The 19,922-nt window shown below is 32.7% G+C and overlaps 1 protein-coding gene across 1 annotated transcript in view; it reads left to right on the top strand.

Annotated features, from left to right (window-relative positions):
• The window catches only part of LOC129224253 (lachesin-like), a 108,173-nt gene that overhangs the window by 61,057 nt on the left and 27,194 nt on the right, over positions 1 to 19,922 (top strand). Inside the window, exon 4 of the mRNA XM_054858679.1 lies at positions 10,593 to 10,763. Within this exon, the coding sequence (XP_054714654.1) occupies positions 10,593 to 10,763 (171 nt within the window). The remainder of the gene's footprint in view (positions 1 to 10,592; positions 10,764 to 19,922) is intronic.

Genomic DNA, 19,922 nt, shown 5'->3' with positions numbered 1-19,922 from the left:
TGAGGTTGTAATGTCAAGCTTAATGTCGACTTCCTAATAACCTAAAATGGTGACATGAAATCCGCAGTGAAAGGTTAGGGGGGATTCTATTTCTCACCCTGTTATTCAGGAGAGATGGACCACATTAAGACGGGATAGATAGAATAATTTTATGCAGGAGAGATGGACCTTGAATAAAACCATGATTTTTTTTTAATATTGACTTTCAAAGAACGGAATTAATAGTAAAGGATAGTATTTTTCTGTTTTTAGAATATGTAAACTACCTGTATTAAAAAAAAGTTTGTAAACACGTGGGGAATAGACTAGTTAATTTGAAATATGCCGTTTAAGTCGTTGAAGAAAAGAATATAAGTGTTTGAAGGTTTACTTAAAGAAATATTATCTTTTTTGAAAAGCTTCATTGTATCTTTAATGTAGATTGAACTGCTTTACAGTTGAATAATAAGCCCGGCAAAGATCATTAAAGAATCTAAAAACGTGATATAAATTATATTTGTGGTAAAAGGAGAAAATATTTCACTTTTAGCACGATGTAATGGCGAGGGAACATTTCTTCTTCTCTATAGTAGTATGAAAGGAAATAGCATAAAATATGAGTTTTTAGATGAAATGCCTCATGTGCCTGAAATGCACAAGTTAAAATGTCACCATAGTCTGTTATGTAAATTCTGATACATTTTAGGATCAGTTAAAAAAATGTAATGAAAATGAACACTCATAAGTATAATGAATGTGCAATTATTTCATTATTTTAGTATGTGGTCCGCCTCTCCTATTCAAATGGTCCGTCTGACCCGGACGACTCCGGGTGAGATGAACCGTATATCAAAAATTTTTATAAATCATAATAGAAATTCCTTTAAAGATATAATCGCCTAGATTAGAATTTTTGTAAGAAATATCATGCACTACATGTACATACAATGAAAAGTAAAATATATGTAAATGTACAGCTTTTAGAGTTTTTTTTTTTTTTTGAAATATTTTTTGAAAGATATAAAAACAACGAATGTTCATCATCACATTTGCACTGCTCGCGTGACCCTACCAGTATTTCCACGTAACTGCGCATGGCAGCTAATGTATTAAGGAGGTATTACAATTATTATGTTTCATTATATGTCTTATAGTTTCAAATAAGTGGGTTTTTTAATATCTGGAAGAAGAAATTAGACTAAAACGGATAAACATAATTGAGAACACAAAATATCTCATATATTAGTTGTTCTTAACGAGAGAGAGCTTCACCTTTGAAAAAACTAAAAGAAATGGGTGCAAGCCAAAAAAAAAAAAAAAACATTTTCTTTGATTTATCTTTGACATGGCTTGACAAGAGCTTTTATTCGCTTTATAATTTGTAGATATCGAGTCACATGGCCCATTACTCTATGTAGCAAGTATACTTTAGCCAAAATAGTGTCGTTACGCGCTGATAGGATTTCAACCCTTCTATTTGAATTTAAACGCTTAGATATAATAAAAATAACCATTATTCTTTAAATTATATTAAACTTAAGCAAAAATATTTTAATGAAATCATTTAGAACACATTTTTAATTTTAACTTTGCTTAAATATAATGATTTTATTTTATCATCGCCATTTTTAGCAGTATTTTTTTTAAAATATTACAATTGCGCACATTTCTTACCTCATAGAAAATTTATTTTGTCTTAAAGTTGCGTACATTTCCTATAGCAAAGATTACTTGTGAATAAACTTATTTATTTATTTATTTTCCATTGCTTCCTATATTGCAAAATAAATTCTCAAATATCACGATGTATTGGAGTTATTGTAGTATACATATTTAGCATAAATAAAGAAAATATGCTACGAAAAACTGAACTTTACGCTAAATTGTAATTTTTAATAATTCACAGAATAATAAAACATAAACCATAGAAATTCTAAAGGACAATATAGAGAACGTTTCAACAAGTATAAGAAAAACTACTCGAAAGGCAGCCGCACTCTTTTAATGCGAAAACTATAATTTTTCACACTTTTTTTTAACATTGAACTCAAGAACGTATTTATAACCATGCAATCAACCCGAACTTGCAAACCCGTGTTCAAATACGGTGAACAAAAATACAGCGGAATGTTTATTCCAACATTCCTTTTCCTTTCAATGCATGTTATTTTAAGAAAGAAAAACCCACAAAAATCTCTACACATTTACCCGTATACAGAATGTGAAAAACAAAAACTCTATAAATCATGCTTCGAAGTGTAAAATCGCAACAAGGGTAAGTAGCCGGAAAGTTGTAGAAGAGGAAAGTTTGAATGGAGATATGGGTAAGTGAAGATTCTTGAAAAATGCGCATTTGTGTCTGCTTTTATTTTAAGGTTGGCGAAGCTTCTTAAAGCGCGCGTCAACTTTTTTTGTTTCGGAAAAGATACATAGTGAGTTTCTATTCTGTAGAGATAATGAAATCGTTAAAGAAATAAAGAAAAATGGCTTCATATTCGTATATATTTTAAACTAATAAAGTTAATGAAAATATTATCAAAATGAAGAAAAATGGTTTCTTATTTGTATATATTCCAATTCTTTTTTTCGGTGAGTCTTCATATTATTAAAATTACATTCTTAACACCATTAATAAATATATAAAATCCTTTCAAATACCTCAAACTTTAAATGCTTTTAATACATCTTGTTTTATAACATTTACTTTGAATTTAAGAAGCATACCATCAATGTCAACCCACTGCTTAATCCTATAAAGTTCAATAATAGGATACTACATTTTACTCATCTTTTTATAACATTTTAGGGCATCATTATTACACTTATTGCATTAAGGGTGAAACACGTTCATCAAATTCTGCCCGAAAAGCTGCGCATTTAAACGTGGTATGATTTTGTATATAGAATATGTGGCAAATATTTGTTCAAAATAATCATGAAACGAAAAAACTGAACTTTATGCTGAATTGTAATTTTTAAAAGCACAGAATAATAAAATATAAATCATAGCAATTCTAAAGGATAATATAGAGAACGTTTCAACAAGTATAAGAAAAACAACTCAAAAGGCAGCTGCACTCTTTTATCGCGAAAACTTTTTTTCACACCTTTTTTTTTTTAACATTGAACTCAAAAACGTATTTATAACCATGCAATCAACCTGAACCTGCAAACCCGTGTTCAAATACGGTGAACAAAAATACAGCGGAATGTTTATTCCAACATTCCTTTTCTTTTCAATGCATGTTACTTTTCGAAAAGAAAACCCACGAAAATCTCTACACATTTACCCATATACCGAATGGGAAAAGCAAAAACTCTATAAATCATGCTTCAAAGTGTAAAATCGCAACAAGGGTAAGTAGCTGGAAAGTTGTAGAAGAGGAAAGTTTGAATGGAGATATGGATAAGTGAAGATTCTTGGAAAATGCGGATTGGTGTCTGCTTTTATTTTACGGTTGGCGGAGCTACTTAAAGTGCGCGTTAACTTTTTTGTTTCGGAAAAGATACAGAGTGAGTTTCGGTTCTATAGAGTGCTAAGTATTGTATCATGATTTTATTACCAACAATTCTGATGAGTACAATTTTCAAATTAATCATTTCCAATATCAAGTTGCGTGGTTTGTTTTCTCGATGTTGCCAATCTGCTAAAACTTAAAACATAAATACATGACATGCCCTTTTTAAGGGAAATAAAAAGGATTGAAATATTTTCTATAGAAATAAATAAGTTATTAAATTAAGTTCAAATGTATCCGTATCTCTGAGGTTTGACAATAGTTCTTGAAGATCTTCTCACCTGGTTTTCCACGGATGCTTGCTGGACATTTGTTTTATGAACCATTTGTTCTGGCATGCTTGAATGTTCTTTATTTATTTCTTGATTTGATCCCTTAGCCAAAGTCGAAGGATAAAAATCTTCCACCGATCTTGTTTCTGAAGAACTATGAAAATATAATCAAAATGAAGAAAAATGGTTTTTTATTTGTATATTTTTCATTTTTTTCGGTGAGTCTTCATAATATTAAAATTACATTCTTAACACCATTAAAAGATGTATAAAATAATTCCAAATATCTCAAACTTTAAATGCTTTTAATAGATCTTGTTTTATAACATTTACTTTGAATTTAAGAAGCATACCATCAATGTCAACACACTGCTTAATCCTATAAAGCTTAATAATAGGATACTACATTTTACTCATCATTTTATAACATTTTCTGGCATCATTATTGCACTTATTGCATTAAGTCGGAAAGACGTTCATCAAATTTGGTCCGATAAAGCTGCGCAATTAAAGGTGGCATGATTTTGTATACAGAATATATCGCAAATATTTGTTCGAAATATTTATGAAACGTAAAACTGAAATGCGAAATTGTAAGTTTTGTAACTTTTCAATATTTAATTTGTAATCAATAACATTTTATGTTTATTGAAAATTAAGCTGTGTTTGAAAAGTTAAGTGTCTTAATCTGTACAAAATACAAATAATACAAGCATTACTTTTTACATACGATAAACGTATTTGTTTAGTCAAATGCCAGGCATTAACGCTTATAAGATTCGCCTTTTAGCATGCCTATATTTTCAGACAGTACAACTAAAATCTTTAAAAGCAATACATGCGCGAAATGTAATATATATATATATATATATATATATATATATATATATATATATATATATATATATATATATATATATATATATATATATATATATATATATATATATATATATATATATATATATATATAATGTCTTGAATCGCATAGGTTGCAATCCGGTGGACCTTGAATTCAATGTTTATAAAAATGAGCATTTAGGGAATCGTGTTTGGTTAAAAGCCTAAAAGTGGTAACAGGAGAACTTGAATGTCTGAAACAGTCGATCCATTATTAAAGGGAACCAGGAGCCGGCTGCAATGTTACAGATTTTGCGTTACCTGAGGTGAACCGCAAGGTGGCCTGTCACATTAAACGCAGCTTTAATCTTGTATTTCAAACACAGTTTCATCACCCGTTTTATCCGTTACTTATTTTGACATCTAAAACGATTTTCTCGACGAGAACAAATACTTTCTTAAAGAGATATATATAGCTGTGTAATATGCACTACAAAAGACATAACTGCAAGGAAAGCGTTACACATGATTTTTAAATTATATATTTTTTTTAATTAATAGGCACTTGTTACGTTAGAAAATGGCTGCCGAGGAAAATGGCATTATGAGTATTGGAACCTATAAATCTGTTAAATGCTACCATCATGATTATGTTTCAGGAAGAAATAATATTTTTCAGAAATAGTACAACATCAAGCCATAAAACCTTTATATTTCTGTAACTACTTACACTGTAAAAACGATTCAGAAACGTTCCTGGAAAATAATGGGCAGTTAATGTGCCCAATTTCTGCCAGTAACATATCTTGCAGAAACCAGGAACTTTTCCCGTTAAAATTCAGTAACCTTCCTGAAATTATCCTGGAAGCTTCCAGAAACATTTAGAAACGTTCCCGTTTAAAACCAGTCGTGTATCTAGAACTTTAGTAGGAATAGTATAATAGCTAGGCACTTCCTGATTTATCAAGAAAGTTTCACAAGTTTCAAATACGACCTAAGCTAAGACAGAATTGTAATTAAGCATCCAAGAGTTTCACTCTCCTGCCGTTCTTGCAAAGCTACGTATAGTCCATATACCTGTTTGCTCCCTTAGGGACCTTAATCAGTCTGGACGAGCCGTAAGTGGACTGAATCCGATACACTTTATAAATACGCTTAGTTAGACCTTAAACTGGGAGCTAAAAATATTTTTCACAGCAGTGAGAAGTCTGCATTAGTGCAACTTGTAGCAATTCGGGAAACTTTTTGACAATGATACTTGATTTTTCCAGGAAGTGGATTTAAACCATTAAAATCCCGGAACATTACTCGGAAACACTCAGTAACGTTTCGGATTTTTTTTACAGTGTAAATGCATCCATAATGAATTAAATTAGGTGTTTTGTAGTTAAAATTTGAACTGAATCCCTTTCAACCGCAATTCGTTTGATTTTATAGTAAAATTTAACAACTATTCTACAAGCTACCAAAGAGGTTTTTACAGCATGTTCAACTGTGGAGGATAGTTCGCAGTTTAATGAATAAATAAATGCATGAATGCAAGCTCCGTTAACCTAATGAAACTCTGATTGACCAAACATACTAATTAGTTTAATCTCAGCGCTTCACTAAGCTGCCCGTTATTATACGGAGCAAGCAGTATGTCAGGTATTCCGTCAGTCTATAGCAGACATTATGATGGTGACTGTGAGTCCGAATGTACCTATTCATATTATAATTGCATGCTCATGTAATATTAACATTAACATTTAGATCTGTTTCGCTATGCAGTATTAATATGCCGTTAAAGTTTTAATTATGGTTTTGCGAAAACCTGTTACAAGAGGTTTCAATTATTCCTTGATTTCAACCAAAGTGTGTTTTACATTAAACTTTGTTGGACAATAGCTGAACTCACAGCTGAAGTTAAACATTTTTCATGCTATTGAATTCAAATTAGTATAAAAGTTTTGAAAGAGAAATAATAAAAAAAAAAAATTATCTTAATGATGAATGTTTATCTTTTAAAAAAAGTGAATATACTGTAGATAAACCCTTTGGTACCCAATAAGTGACTACGTTTTTTTATTAATGACTACAAAATTAATGCTACATGAAAATTCATAACAAAAGTGTAATTAAGCTCACTTAATGAAAATATAATGGCACTGATGGGGTAAAGTGGTCATAAAATGCAGGTTTTTCAATTTAGATAAATGATAAATACGGGAATTTCTTTTAAAACTTTTTTTGTCGTTATTTTACATTGCATTAATAAAGAACATGCTGCAGTGAGTTTTAGAAAGAAAAAAAAATATTTCAATAGCTCAATGGCATTTTCTTTTTCATGTGTGTTAGTGACTTGGGGTGGGGTAAAGTGATCATTGGTTAAAACATTGATCTAAAACCATCACAAATAACTAATTTTTTTAATGCTCAACACACTTGGTTCGTTCGAAGAAATTAACTTTATTAAAATGATTTTTTTTATCGTCAACTATGTCCAGAAGTTTGTTCACCAAGAATTTTAATCATATTTCATTCCTGGATTTCATCAATATCATCAGAAAAGGTGTGATAATTTGCAATGTTTCATTTCTTTTGGACTATATAGAAGATAACTTTTGAATAATGTCTAAACTACCTAAATTACATAATAAGAAAAACATACACTCGAGCAGAAATCCGAAAAAATATTACTTATTACAAAACAAAAGGGAAAGATATGATCAAGCTTTATCTATTTATTCAATGTATACCAAACACTTCTAGTTCTAAGTTTCTAATTTTTACTTATGTTTGACATATAGTGTTTTTGGAAAGGGGAAGGGGTTGGCATAAATTGTTCTAACAGAGTAAATTGAAAGCTGTAGTTAAAGGGGAAAAAAATCAATATTTTTTAAAAAATATTAAAGGATTACAATCTTGCTTTAATTCAAAATATATGCTGTCTCAAATTGAAACAGTTGTATTTTATTCAGTTTACCTTAAAAACAATAAATTGTTAGTAAACTTAATATTTAACTAATATTATGTTTTATAAGAGAATATTAAATGCTTTTAGATGAAGGACATATGTTAGGTTTTACCAATGACCTTCTACCTCATCTTACTTAAGTTGTACTAAAAAATTATATAAAATGAATCCTGCTTAGCTACTTATGCAGACGTGTTTTAGAGACATCCGGGAAACTGCCTGCACAACCCATCTGCTACAAATTTTAACAAACGAAACTTTACAAAGAAGTTATAAAATGTGTTCAGATTTTTAAATGTTTCAGACACACAAAACTAATTTCTTCATGAAATAAAATACTGCCAGTTTCAAAATTTTGAAACTAGAACATAGTTCTTGACTGTTAAAATCTAAAATAAACAATTTACCCTCATTTTTTCATTTATTTCGAATATATAGTTATTTATTTGACTAATGACGACTTTATCCCATTGACCACTTTCCCCCACCAGATCCTACTAAATATAAGTGAATATTTAATAACTACATAAATAGTAAAGTCATCATCATCTTCTACAAGGATTAGGCATATAGCCTGTTCCGGCTTCTTGGTCGCCCACAGCTTCCTGGGCCTACCACGGTCTCGGTTGCCCCTTGGTCTGTAATAAAAGGCAGCTCTTGGAAGTCTCCCTCGTGTCATACGTCGAACATGGTTTTTCCAATCGCTACGATATTCCATAATTTTTTTATAGAGGCTGAATATCTGTAATTCCCTTCGAATAGATTCATTCTGTATTTTGTCTAGGATAGTGCAGTTCTTCAGTGATCGCAAATACTTCATCTCTGCTGCTTGAATTCTACTAGTTTCTTGACTGTTCAAAGTTCATGTTTCAGAGCCGTATAGTGAGGTTGGTACCACCATAACCTTATAGAACTTCAGTTGTGTTTCCTTTCTCGTTTTTTTCCTTTAGGGTTTTTGTAAGGGTTTCACATAAAAGTAGTAAAGTTGTTTTATGAAATGTCAACTGCTTTGAGATGTAGATCGACGTTTCTCAAATTACAATTGTGGAAGTGAGAAACAAAGAATTGTAAGTGGAATTTTTAGCTTGGTAAAACTGCATTTGTTTTTCATATCTTTGTTAGGCTTTCATTGATTTTATTTTCTAACTCTGGCTGTATATCAGCACTTATCTGGGATACTAGTTATGTATCTTGCCCCGAAACAGAAGAGATTCTACTACCTCTCCCTTGTTATCTCGAAACTTTTAATTTTGGCACTTCCATCCCTTAGCTTCTGGTTGCCTCAACTATGCTTTCAGAAAGACCGTTCACCGATTCCTGTTGAAATCACATGGTTAAAAACGATTGAAAAATCTATTAATAGCAAATTAGTTGCAAATATAAATGTAACGGGTGGTACAAAAAAATTAACAGATGCTTCAATTAGAAAGATAATATTTTAGTTAGCATAATGAATGATTAGTTGCTCGAATGACTTTAAGTATTAAGATCAGGTTAGCCGCTTCCTACGTTACAGCATTATGTTTTACACGTGCGCTAATATATATTTAACTGAAAGCTGCCTAATGCACATAAATCGCGAACAAACATTCATAAGTCATTGCACACTTAATCGAAAACGGAAAATACAAGTCTCGGTGCTAACAAACGGGGAATTATAATAAAACAAAGACAATTTAGCCATTGTAAGCGCATATTGTGACAAGTCTTCGTAAATACCCGCCTTTTCAAAACAAATAGTGCGAAATAATTGACTTAAAGCTTGTCAAGCTCAGTTCTTTTTACGCATCTAAGTCTAGCATTTGTAGTCAGTGATTTACAGTTTAAAATTTTGGCCATCATTACAACTGAGCCTTGCATTTCTCATGAATTTAATCATAACATATTCTAATTTCCATTTTTCAAGAACTTGAGCTTTGGACTTCGCTTTTAAATATTATTTAGAGATTTCTGTAATATATACTGCAATTCAAGCGCAATCTGCAAAATGCTACTATTCTTGCGATTTATGATTTTCTCTGCAATTTAAAACAAAAAAGAAATTTCTAATATTTTATATTATCTGAGGTTTATCGATAGAGCTCATTGCAGTCTGGTTGGAGTTTTGCCAACTCCTTCTGTCAATGGTTATATATGCTTTTTAATAAACAAACCCAGATTTTTAAATTAAAATTTTGCGGTTATATATTTTTCACAAGTACACATAACGGTTGGAATTATTTATTTAAGTGCAGTAAATTAGTGAAAAATCATGTTAAAATTATTCTTTCCCACACAAATAAATTAAATGAAACACTTTTGTTGAAGAAATGAACATCACATTTTCATAAGTATGAATAGGCTTTCATATTGCGAAGCTCTGCATTTGGAAGATTTGATTTACATGTTATTTCGTTCTTTCAATATCGTCAAATAAACTGAAAAGTTTTTTTCAGCTGGAACTGTATTTCATGTATTTCTGCCTTAGCTCTGGCATTTCAAAACAACTTACGGGCGGTAACTTACTAAAAATATAAACTTATGTTTATTTTAATACTATAAAATCGCGCATCAAGGTATGACGGGTGAAAAGTGCTTCTATATTTGAACGAAGCCATTGCCTATTTGGTGATATTTTCATAGTTGAAACTAACCCTCACACCAGTGGATTAACCTTGAACTCCAGTAGGTAGCGTTCATTGTTGATCTTTTTTTCGTTTCTTCATGCACCTGAAATGACACTGTTTTACCAGTAAAACAGTTAAGTTACCGGATCGAGTTCAGCCTTGCCACAATAAAGCCTTTTCCTGCATGTTAAACATTACCAAAACATAATATCATGCCGTTGAATCTATTGGGTTACTCGATCATTGGCTATCATTTGTATGAGGAATATGATGCTAAAAACGAAGTAAACTGAAATTGTGTAACATTGCAACTTTCAGAAACATAGAGGGAACATCTGGCCGCAATTCAGGATTATGAAAAATTTTAATTTCTCGAAAACAAATTTGAAGATTTTTTTAATGCGATTTACTTCTTTTTCAGTTCCGCCGGATATCATCATGAACGAGAGCAGCACAGACATCACTGCAAGAGAAGGGACTAACGTGTCTCTGATATGCAAAGCAAAAGGATATCCAACTCCTAGCATATCATGGAGGAGGGAAGACAATCAACCCATTCCTCTTGGAACGTGGCACGGAAAAAAACTGCTCGGTACGTTTTTAACATGTCTTAAGTGTAAAAAAAAAAGTAGAATTAAGCGATTTGGCAACTGAGGCATCCATATACATGTGTGTGTATATATATAAATCTAATTTGAATTCTGACACTTTGAATTCGAATTATGTTTTTCGCAATCACGAGTTGCGACAGGACCCTACTCATTGGAGGCTATTGTTTCTAGAAACGGCTCTTGTCCTCCCAAGCCTGCCCCTCCTCCTGGGCGGTTACGTGTATGTGTGTAAGTACTTGTTTGTGTGTAGACGTGTGTGTATGTAGGAGTGTGTGTATGCGGGACATGGACGCCACCGCTTAGGAGGAGGAGATTCCGGTGGACAGTGCTGCTAGTGGAGGGTAGGGCCAGAGGAGCAGCTCCGTCCTCCGCTGGACGACGAAGCTGCAGAGGCCCCTGGTCCATTCTGAAAAAGGAACTGGACATCAAGGACTGTCAAATATAAGCAATAAGCAATCGTGATTGCTCAAAAAGAAAAAAAAGAAAGAAAGAAAGAAAACGTAATTTTGTTGAAATTTTTAAATAGTTATAAATATTAAATGTATGCCCTTTCAACTTTGTCTTGTTGATCCAACTATTACGTATTTTCCGTAAGCTCCCATTATCCACTTTGTGATTAACAGATAACGAGTCGCTGTTCTTTGAAATAACCAATTGTACCTGGGGCAAACCTAATCTGGCAGTGTCGTAAGGTTGTAATTAGGATCTGCGTAGCCTTCCCAATGCTGCCAGGTTAGGTTTGCCCCAACTGTATGCTTAGTATCCACCTCCTTCAAAACGCCAGTAAATACGAGAAATACTATGCACAGAAAAATTAAGAATTTTCGAAATGTTTTTTTTTTTTTAAACTGGTCTCATTTTTATAGGACTACTATTAAAATACATACTTTATTAACTAGAACATTTAAACATTTGATACCAATCAAAAGAACAAGTAAACTGCGTAAGATGACCTCTTTTTAGAGCTTCTTAGTTTCTCAGAACTAGAATCGTAGGTCCTCTAAATCGGAGGTTCTCAACCTGTGGGACGCGACCCCCCTAAGAAATGCTTCGCGACCCCCAAGGGGGTCACGACATTATTCTTGCATTAAAAAATGTATCATTGTATTGTTTAAAAATTAACATACGCAGGGGAAAAAATAAGGTAGCATCAATATTTGATAAAAGTGGCAAATCCGGAAGTAGGGCAATCGGGCTGTAGCAATCCCCCCCCCCTTTTCCCTCTCTCGAGCTAGAGTACCTGATCCCCCAATGTAGTCTAAGATTATCGAAAACATTTATTTAGGAATTTCAATATCTACATCTTTCCGCGAAAGAGTACCGAATTCAACTCCAACATCATCCAAAATAGTCTAAAATTTTCTTTTTGGAACTTCAATTTCAAATAACTTCTGTGAGAGATTTACTAAACCCCTAACTTTGATCCTGAATGATGTCCTGTAGTTGCGTTTTTAGGACTTAATTTTGGAAATATTTCGGAAAAGAGTCCCGATCCCCATCCTATATCCCTAAACTTCATCAAAAATCGCGGAGAAACGAGTTTCTAAGATTTTACTCATAACTTCGGGGGAAAAAATCCATAGGAGTTCCTACTGTCCCCCTTCACATAGTTAAAGGTAGAATAAAAATTTGTTTTTAGGATCCAAAAAAACCCGATGAGAGTTCCCGAACATTTTCTCTTCGTTATTAAAGATAACTGCTATTTTGTTTTGTGGACTTAAGTTTTGAAAAATTTCTTTGAGAGTACCCCCAATCCTCCCCTTCTCTCCCCCCTTTCTATCACTGTTAACTTGTCTAAAATTTTGTTTTTGAAACTTCAATTCCGAAAAAGTTTCGTGGGAGAAGCTCCGAATCATAACCTCTTTCAAACGTTTAGAAAGATGGCCTATAATTGAATTTTTTAATCCTAAAATTTAAACAAAAATCCGCGGAAAGGTCGCCCGAAACCCTTTTCTTCCCTTAATTTCAACAAATATGGTCTACAACTGAGCTTATTAGTATATATAATTTTCACTTTCTAAAAATTCGAGAGCCTACTGATCCCCCCATTCCCCCTCCCCCCCTATCGTTGAAATCACCTAAAACTCCATTTTTTTATTTTCATTTTTATGAGTCTTCTAGCTTGAACCGTTCAAAAAATTCCTTTAACATCTTATCTCCCGAACATCACCAGAGATTTTGTAAACTGCATTTTTTGAACTACAATTACGCAATTATCTTAATTTGATTGCTCTTATGTTAGTAATGACAACCAAGCTAAAATCTGACGGCCTTAATTAAAATAAGAAAAAAATGCCTTCATTCACTTCAATGAAAGTGGGAGATACAAAGACTATATAAAATTTTTGTGACCTCAGCTCCTCCGAGAACAAAACCCTGAATTCGCCACTGTTAAGACGCAATAATTTTAAAAGTGTCGAAATGTATGTTTAAAATGATAAAAACTTTCTTTGTTTCATTTCTGTACTCACTAGAAAAATTTAAAAAAAAAAATCAGCATAAACAAAATATCTCAAGCACCATGAGTTACTATGTAAAATACGCGGAATGTCTGCGTGTACGCACACACACACACACACACACACATATATATATATATATATATATATATATATATATATATATATATATATATATATATATATATATATATATATATATATATTTATGGAGGACACATAGGGGGTAGCTGGTTGTTTGGTTGGTGAAAAGGGGGTCGCGACGAGAAAAATGTTGAGAACCACTGCTCTAAATGGAATCTAAGACACTTTTCTGAATTCAAATCATTAAGCCAAGTTATTTTTCTTTTGAGGACATTATAACGATAACTAACCCATCCCCTTTTAGTTGGATTTTTTTTTTTTTAACTATAAAACTTTATTTACGTTGCTTTTTTTTTTTTTTTTTTTGAAAATATTATTGACGAGGATTTTGTTAAAATCGATAGATGAAAAAATAATGCGATATTTTACACTAATAAATGATTTTATTTATTGCAATTTTTTAAAATGTGCCACAATGTTTTTTCATGTACAAATGCATAATAATATTACAACTTTACACATTTCTTGCAGCATATATAATTTATTCTTTGAGGTTTTTTTTTTTTTTTTTTTTTTTTTTTTTTTTGTATATTGTGGTATAACCTTTAATTAGTTCCGATTTAATAGGTTATTTTCAAATCTGCTATGAAAATGTTAAAAAAAATAAATAAAATATAGCTTAGTTTTCTAAACTATAACTTCTAAAACCTGAAGTAATCAACTACTAAACAAAGTAAACCAAACATAGAAGAAAGAAAGTTTCCAAAAAATAATAATAAATAAATAAATAACAATGTTTTAAGCCTAGTAATCCTTAATTACTAATACTTCAATTCGTCGTAAACATTAAAAAGGTGATTAAAACAGGTTGCAGAGGGAAAAAACTAATGCCACTGACTACCAAATACACGCAATTATATCTTGAGAGCCCCATATATTACAAAAAAAAAACGGAAAGGTTCCGTCTCTTTAACATATCTTGGAGAGGGAAGACAATTATCCCGTTAATCGGGAATTCGGTATCTAAAAATCTTTCTCGATAGAAATTTATCAAAACATTTCAAACATGGCTTGCATTTCAATTTTTAAAATGGTTATTTATTGTGCAAAAAAAAAAAGAATGTGTACGTGTTTGAACGAGGAATGTTTTTTTTACAAGGTTCGATCGGTTAACGCATGAGAACTACAGTGGAAATAAAGACTTTTATTTGGAATATTCTCTCGAATGTATCATCCAGTTACTTCTTTACATATAGTCACCATTCTAATTAATGCATCTGCCGTAGTGTGGCACTAACTATCCCAATCATCGCATAGGTTTATTGCAGCACTGATTGCTAAAAATAAATTTTATTTTTAACCCAGCTGCACTCTCAGAAATGGACTTTCAAATTTGACGAAATTTTCTTCGTTTTTGACGAAACCACTTCCAGGGATATGCTCCGAGCGAACATTTCGTCAAATTGAAGAAACTGCTTTTGTTAGTGGTTTGAGGATGCGAATTTCGTCAAATGTAACGAAATATTTCTTCATTCTAGTTTTGTCAAATTAACAATCATTTTCGTAGATTTGAGAGCATTAGTTTCGTCAAATTAATTTCGTCATATATGAAGACGTTAATTTCGTAAATTTTTAAGAAAATTTATTTCCTTTTTTTTTTCCTTTGAGCACATTATTTTTTTTTTTTTTTTGAGAATACAGTCGAACCTCGTTAATTCGAACACGCTTAAAACAAATAACTGCTGAAATGAACTTTTTTGCAATCTTTGTCTTATTGTTTATTGTTTTTTTGGATAAAGCGAACCAACTTTTTATAATAATCGATTTTAATGGTCCCTTTGAGTTCGTTATAACGAGGTTCGACTGTATTTTATAAGATTCGTGTGAGTGTGATCAAATCCTAACTTCAGAATCTTACCACCGTAGTTTCCCACTTTATTACGTATAGTCACTTTCACAGGCCCGTCATTTACGAGGTCAGGGGGTCAATTGACCCCCCCTCCCGTCTTGATTTTTGAACATTCATGTTTTTATACATGACTGGCCGTTGTTTTTGTTCGTTTTCTGTAAAATTTTTATTGAGTACAGACTCTTTGTCATATTTGGGAAAAAATTGAAACAACGGGCCTGCAGCCCCCCCCCCCCATCAAAAAAAAGACAAGTAATTGTTTTAAAAAAGAGGCACATAAAATATGTCAAGCGAATTTTTATTTATGTAAAAATGCAAACAAACAACTTCTTAAAAATGGTAAAACAAATCATTGCAGATTAAACTCCCCATGATATCTAATCACCCCCCCCCTTATAATGGAGGTTTTCCTTCAAAAAATCTAATTTTTGTCGGATATTTTCCAAATTTGGCACAGAGGTTCGTTATTGGAGGCTCGGAAATTCACACAAGGTCGTTTATGTTCCTCTATGTGGGGGGGGGGACAGACAACCCCACATTGGGGGTTCTCCGTATTTAAGAAAAAGTTTTTGTCCGATCTTTTTTAAATTTGCCACAGAGGTTCTTAGATGCTCAAGAATCACGCAGGGTAGTTTTCATCACTTTATAAGGGGAGGGGGCGCGATGGGGGGGGGGGGGGTCTTTGAAAAAATTCAATTTTTGTCGGATTTTTCCAAAATTTGACACATAGGCTCTTTGATGCACGGGGATTCACGCAGGGTAGTTTTCGGTCTTCTATGGGGGGGAGGGCAACCCCTATGGTTGTTTTCCTACAAAAAATTCAGTTTTTGTTGGATCTTTCCGAATTTGGCAGAGTTTCGTTATTTGATGCTCAGGAATTCTGATAGGGTGGTTTTCTTTCCGCTATGGGGGGCAACCCCCATACGGGAGGGGTTCTTATAGAAAAACAGTTTTTATCATATCTTTTCCAAATTTGGAACAGAGGTCCTCTGATGCTTGGGAATTCACACATGGTAGTTTTCAAAGCTCCATGATGGGGGGGGGGAGCAACACCGCATTGGGGGTTCTCCTTATATAAAAAAAAGTTTTTTTCCGATCTTTTCTAAATTTGCCATAGAGGTTCTTTGATGCTCAGGAATTCACGGAGGTTAGCTTTCGTCAATGTATGGGTGGGGGGGGGCAACCCCGATGGGGTTTTCCTTGAAAAAAATTTATTTTTTGTCGGATCTTTCCAAAATTTGGCATAGAGGTTCGTTCATTGATGCTCAGGAATTCTCATAGGGTGGTTTTCGCCCCGCTATGGGGGACAATCACCAAATGAGGGGTTTTCTTACCAAAAACCAGTTTTATCATGATTTTTCCAAAATTGTCACAGATATCCTTTGACGCTCGGAAATTCCCGTCTTCGTCCCGCTATGGAGTGGGAAACCACGTGTGTGTGTGGGGGGGGGGGTCTTAAAAGAACCCAGTTTTTGTCTGATCTGTTCCAAATTTGGTACATTTGTCTTTTGATGTTTCAGCATTCTCATAGTGTAGTTTTCGCCCCGCTATGTGTGGCAAACCCCATAGGAGTTTTCCTTATTAAAATCCAGTTTTCGTCGGATCTTTTCCAGATTCGGCCCAGATATCCTTTGATGCTGGAAATCCACATAGGATAGTTTCCCATGGGGTAGTATTCATATGGGGTACTACCCCATGTGATTAAAGAACCTATGTGCCAAATTAGAAAAAGATCTGACAAGAGCCTGGATTTTTGTAAGGAAAACTCCTCTAATTGGGGAGGGGGGGTGCCCCTAAAGCGGAAAGAATATTTCAAACTGTTTGAACTACATCGCTACATCGCGATGTAAGGACGGCGATGCATCACGATGTTGAAATTCCTACATCGCCCTGCCCCTACTGGGAATATAAAAGTGCTACTTCCTCAGCAGACATTGGGTTCTGGAAAAATAAATCATGTGCCACTTTTATGCACAGTTAGATCGATATATGCTCGGGAGAAAATTGCTGAGAAGTTTCTTCATTGCATCGCATGAAAAATTCCAGAAAAAAAAAAGATTTTTATCCAACTTATACCACAAATTTCAAAGAAAAAGTACAATAAATTGGACAACTTTAAGTTAGTACATATTTGTTCTAAAATTAGATACAGAAAATAAAATTAGATAATCTTAAGAAAAAGCTTACCTTTTTCTTTTTCTAATTAATTATTTGTTTTATTAATTTTGCTTGTATGTAGAATGTTTATTTGGCCCTATAAAATGCATGCAATAATAAAATTCCTGTTTTTTAATACAGGAATTTTATTATTGCATGCATTTCATACTTCATACTTTGAAAACAATTCTCTGCCAAAATTGCAAAAGGTATTTGAAAATATAAATCTTAAAAAAATGCAGATGTGAAATAAATCTTTCGGTAAAATTAATTTAATGTAATGTTTGTTAAATAATTATAAAAATATACCTTTGCTTTTCACCGCTAAGTTTTTATTTTTATTTCCAAACATGTGTAACATGAAATCAATGTATAATATACGAACATTTAGAATATTATTATAATTATGAAAAAGTCTTCGTCTGTCCTTGTTCCAATTATCTCCGTGATGTTGGATCCATCCTAAAAAAAAGTTTTAAAAAGAGAATATATAACATAATAAGTAAAGGTCCATGGGTGTATGCCCTCATGCACATGGATCTTTTTTCTATTTCGAGGAAAGTTTTACGATTAAATTCATCAGTTTATTTCTGAAATAAAACATGTTTTCACGATATCTTTCAAAATCTGAGTTTTTTTTTTTTTTTTTTTTTCTTAAGTTAAAAAGCTACGATTCGCTTGTGACTTTGAAAAGCATCTGATTTAATTTTCATATTTTTCAAAATATATGATGATTTCAATGCTGACAGCTTTTTTTCAAGCAGATTGCAAGAATGAGTTATTTTTACAGCGGATGAACAAAATTTTTATTTAGGCAGATAGACTCTCAGTTAGTTTCTGAAATTAATTTCTGAATAATATTCTAGAATTAGAGTTTCTTCAATTTATCGAGAATCAGCATTATTTAGCCATTAAACGAGTTAATTCTTTTGCACATCAAGTCGTGAATTTTCATTTTTTTGAGCTATAAAAAAATCAAAAGTGCGAAAATTGTTGATCTGTGATTTTTTTTTAAATTTATTTTTTATTTTAACCGATAGCCAAAATACACCGTTTTTCTTTTTTTTTCGATTTTCGTGTTCCGTTTTCTTCACGAATGTTTTCTGAAGTTGGCAAAGTCGTCAAATACGTCCCCCCTCCTTCCTCACCCGCTGAATTTTGTTTAAATGCACAACTGATTATGTGCAAAATACTAATTATCAATTATTACAAACTAATTATCAATTATTACAGCTGTTATTCAGAAAAATTTAGAGAAAATAGCTTCCAAGTTCCTGAAAAATCATTCAATGAACGATAAAATTAGCTATTTTAAAAAAGCGATTATTTGCTCTTTTTCAATAAAATATTATTAATCGGTTTTAATGAAGTGGATTATTATTTAAATTGGCATTTGATTTTTTAGTTTGAAGAAATAATTAATAACGTCATTATACTTAATTTTCCAGTTGAAAATAAACTATAAATGTTTATTATTTTCCATAGAAATAATTAATATTTTACTACTAGGGTGTTTTTTAAATTAATTGGAGACGCCGGTTTTCCCTGAAAGTGGATGCCTGAGTCGAATGTTATTTCCTGTCTGCTACCCTGACGATTGCTCTCAATGAACTTTCCCATTTTGCATAGGCACGTGCAACCAGTTTCAACACGTGGAACTTTTCAAAAGACCCCCCCCCCCCTAATCCCGAATGGTGCTAGCCCAGTTGCTCTCTTCTCCACCACTTTGAACTTTTCAATGGCAACCCACGCTCTGAACCCCGAATGGTGATAAAAATTGCGCCAAGCTAAGGCGCCAGATTTTTAAGCTTAGAAATTTACTCTTGAAAACAGCCTTGAATGTCCGAGCACCTAAGCCCCTCCCTTCAAACGCTACGTAGAATTGGAAGACACCCGATTGGTCAATCGTGTTTCCGGTCAGTTGGGCAGAGCCCCCAGTGGAGAAATTTTTGAACCAAATGGGAAAACACCCTCAAATTAGTTCCAATAAAGTACTTATGAATTAAGTAGTACTGAAACTGGTGATTATGATTTTATTTGCACTTTTTTCAGAGATTTTATTGTGCTATGTTATCAATAAACAACATTTACTTACCGAGCTTTACCTCCTTAAACCATTATCAAATTCGAGTCAAAAACCCAGGGCTCCAACACTCGAAGCCAAGCTCCATTTCATAAGTTAACTAATAATTACATAAAGCTACCTTCTAGCTGATGGATAGGGATTTAGTAGAAAAAAAACTGATTTTTCTGCTATACTGGGGGTAGAGTACTTACAAAATGGGGCGTAGCTTAAGGGCGTGTGTACTTCGGGTTTTTTTAACTCAGCTGGTAATGATTTTAAGAGGGAATGCTTGCCAAGTAAAGTTTTTAATTGATAGTATAGTACCTTGAAATCTTTAAAAAATATTCGAACAAAATCATAAAATCATCAGAATCAATCACTAGTACAAAAATATTCAAACGTAGCTCTACTTACTAGTTTGGGACGGAGACGAAGGGAGTATCACCTTTTAACTAAGCATATTTGA

This window comes from Uloborus diversus, chromosome 6, assembly GCF_026930045.1.
Source record: "Uloborus diversus isolate 005 chromosome 6, Udiv.v.3.1, whole genome shotgun sequence".
In the NCBI taxonomy this organism is placed as follows: Eukaryota; Metazoa; Arthropoda; class Arachnida; order Araneae; family Uloboridae; genus Uloborus; species Uloborus diversus.
This window is presented reverse-complemented; position numbering and strand designations above follow the sequence as displayed.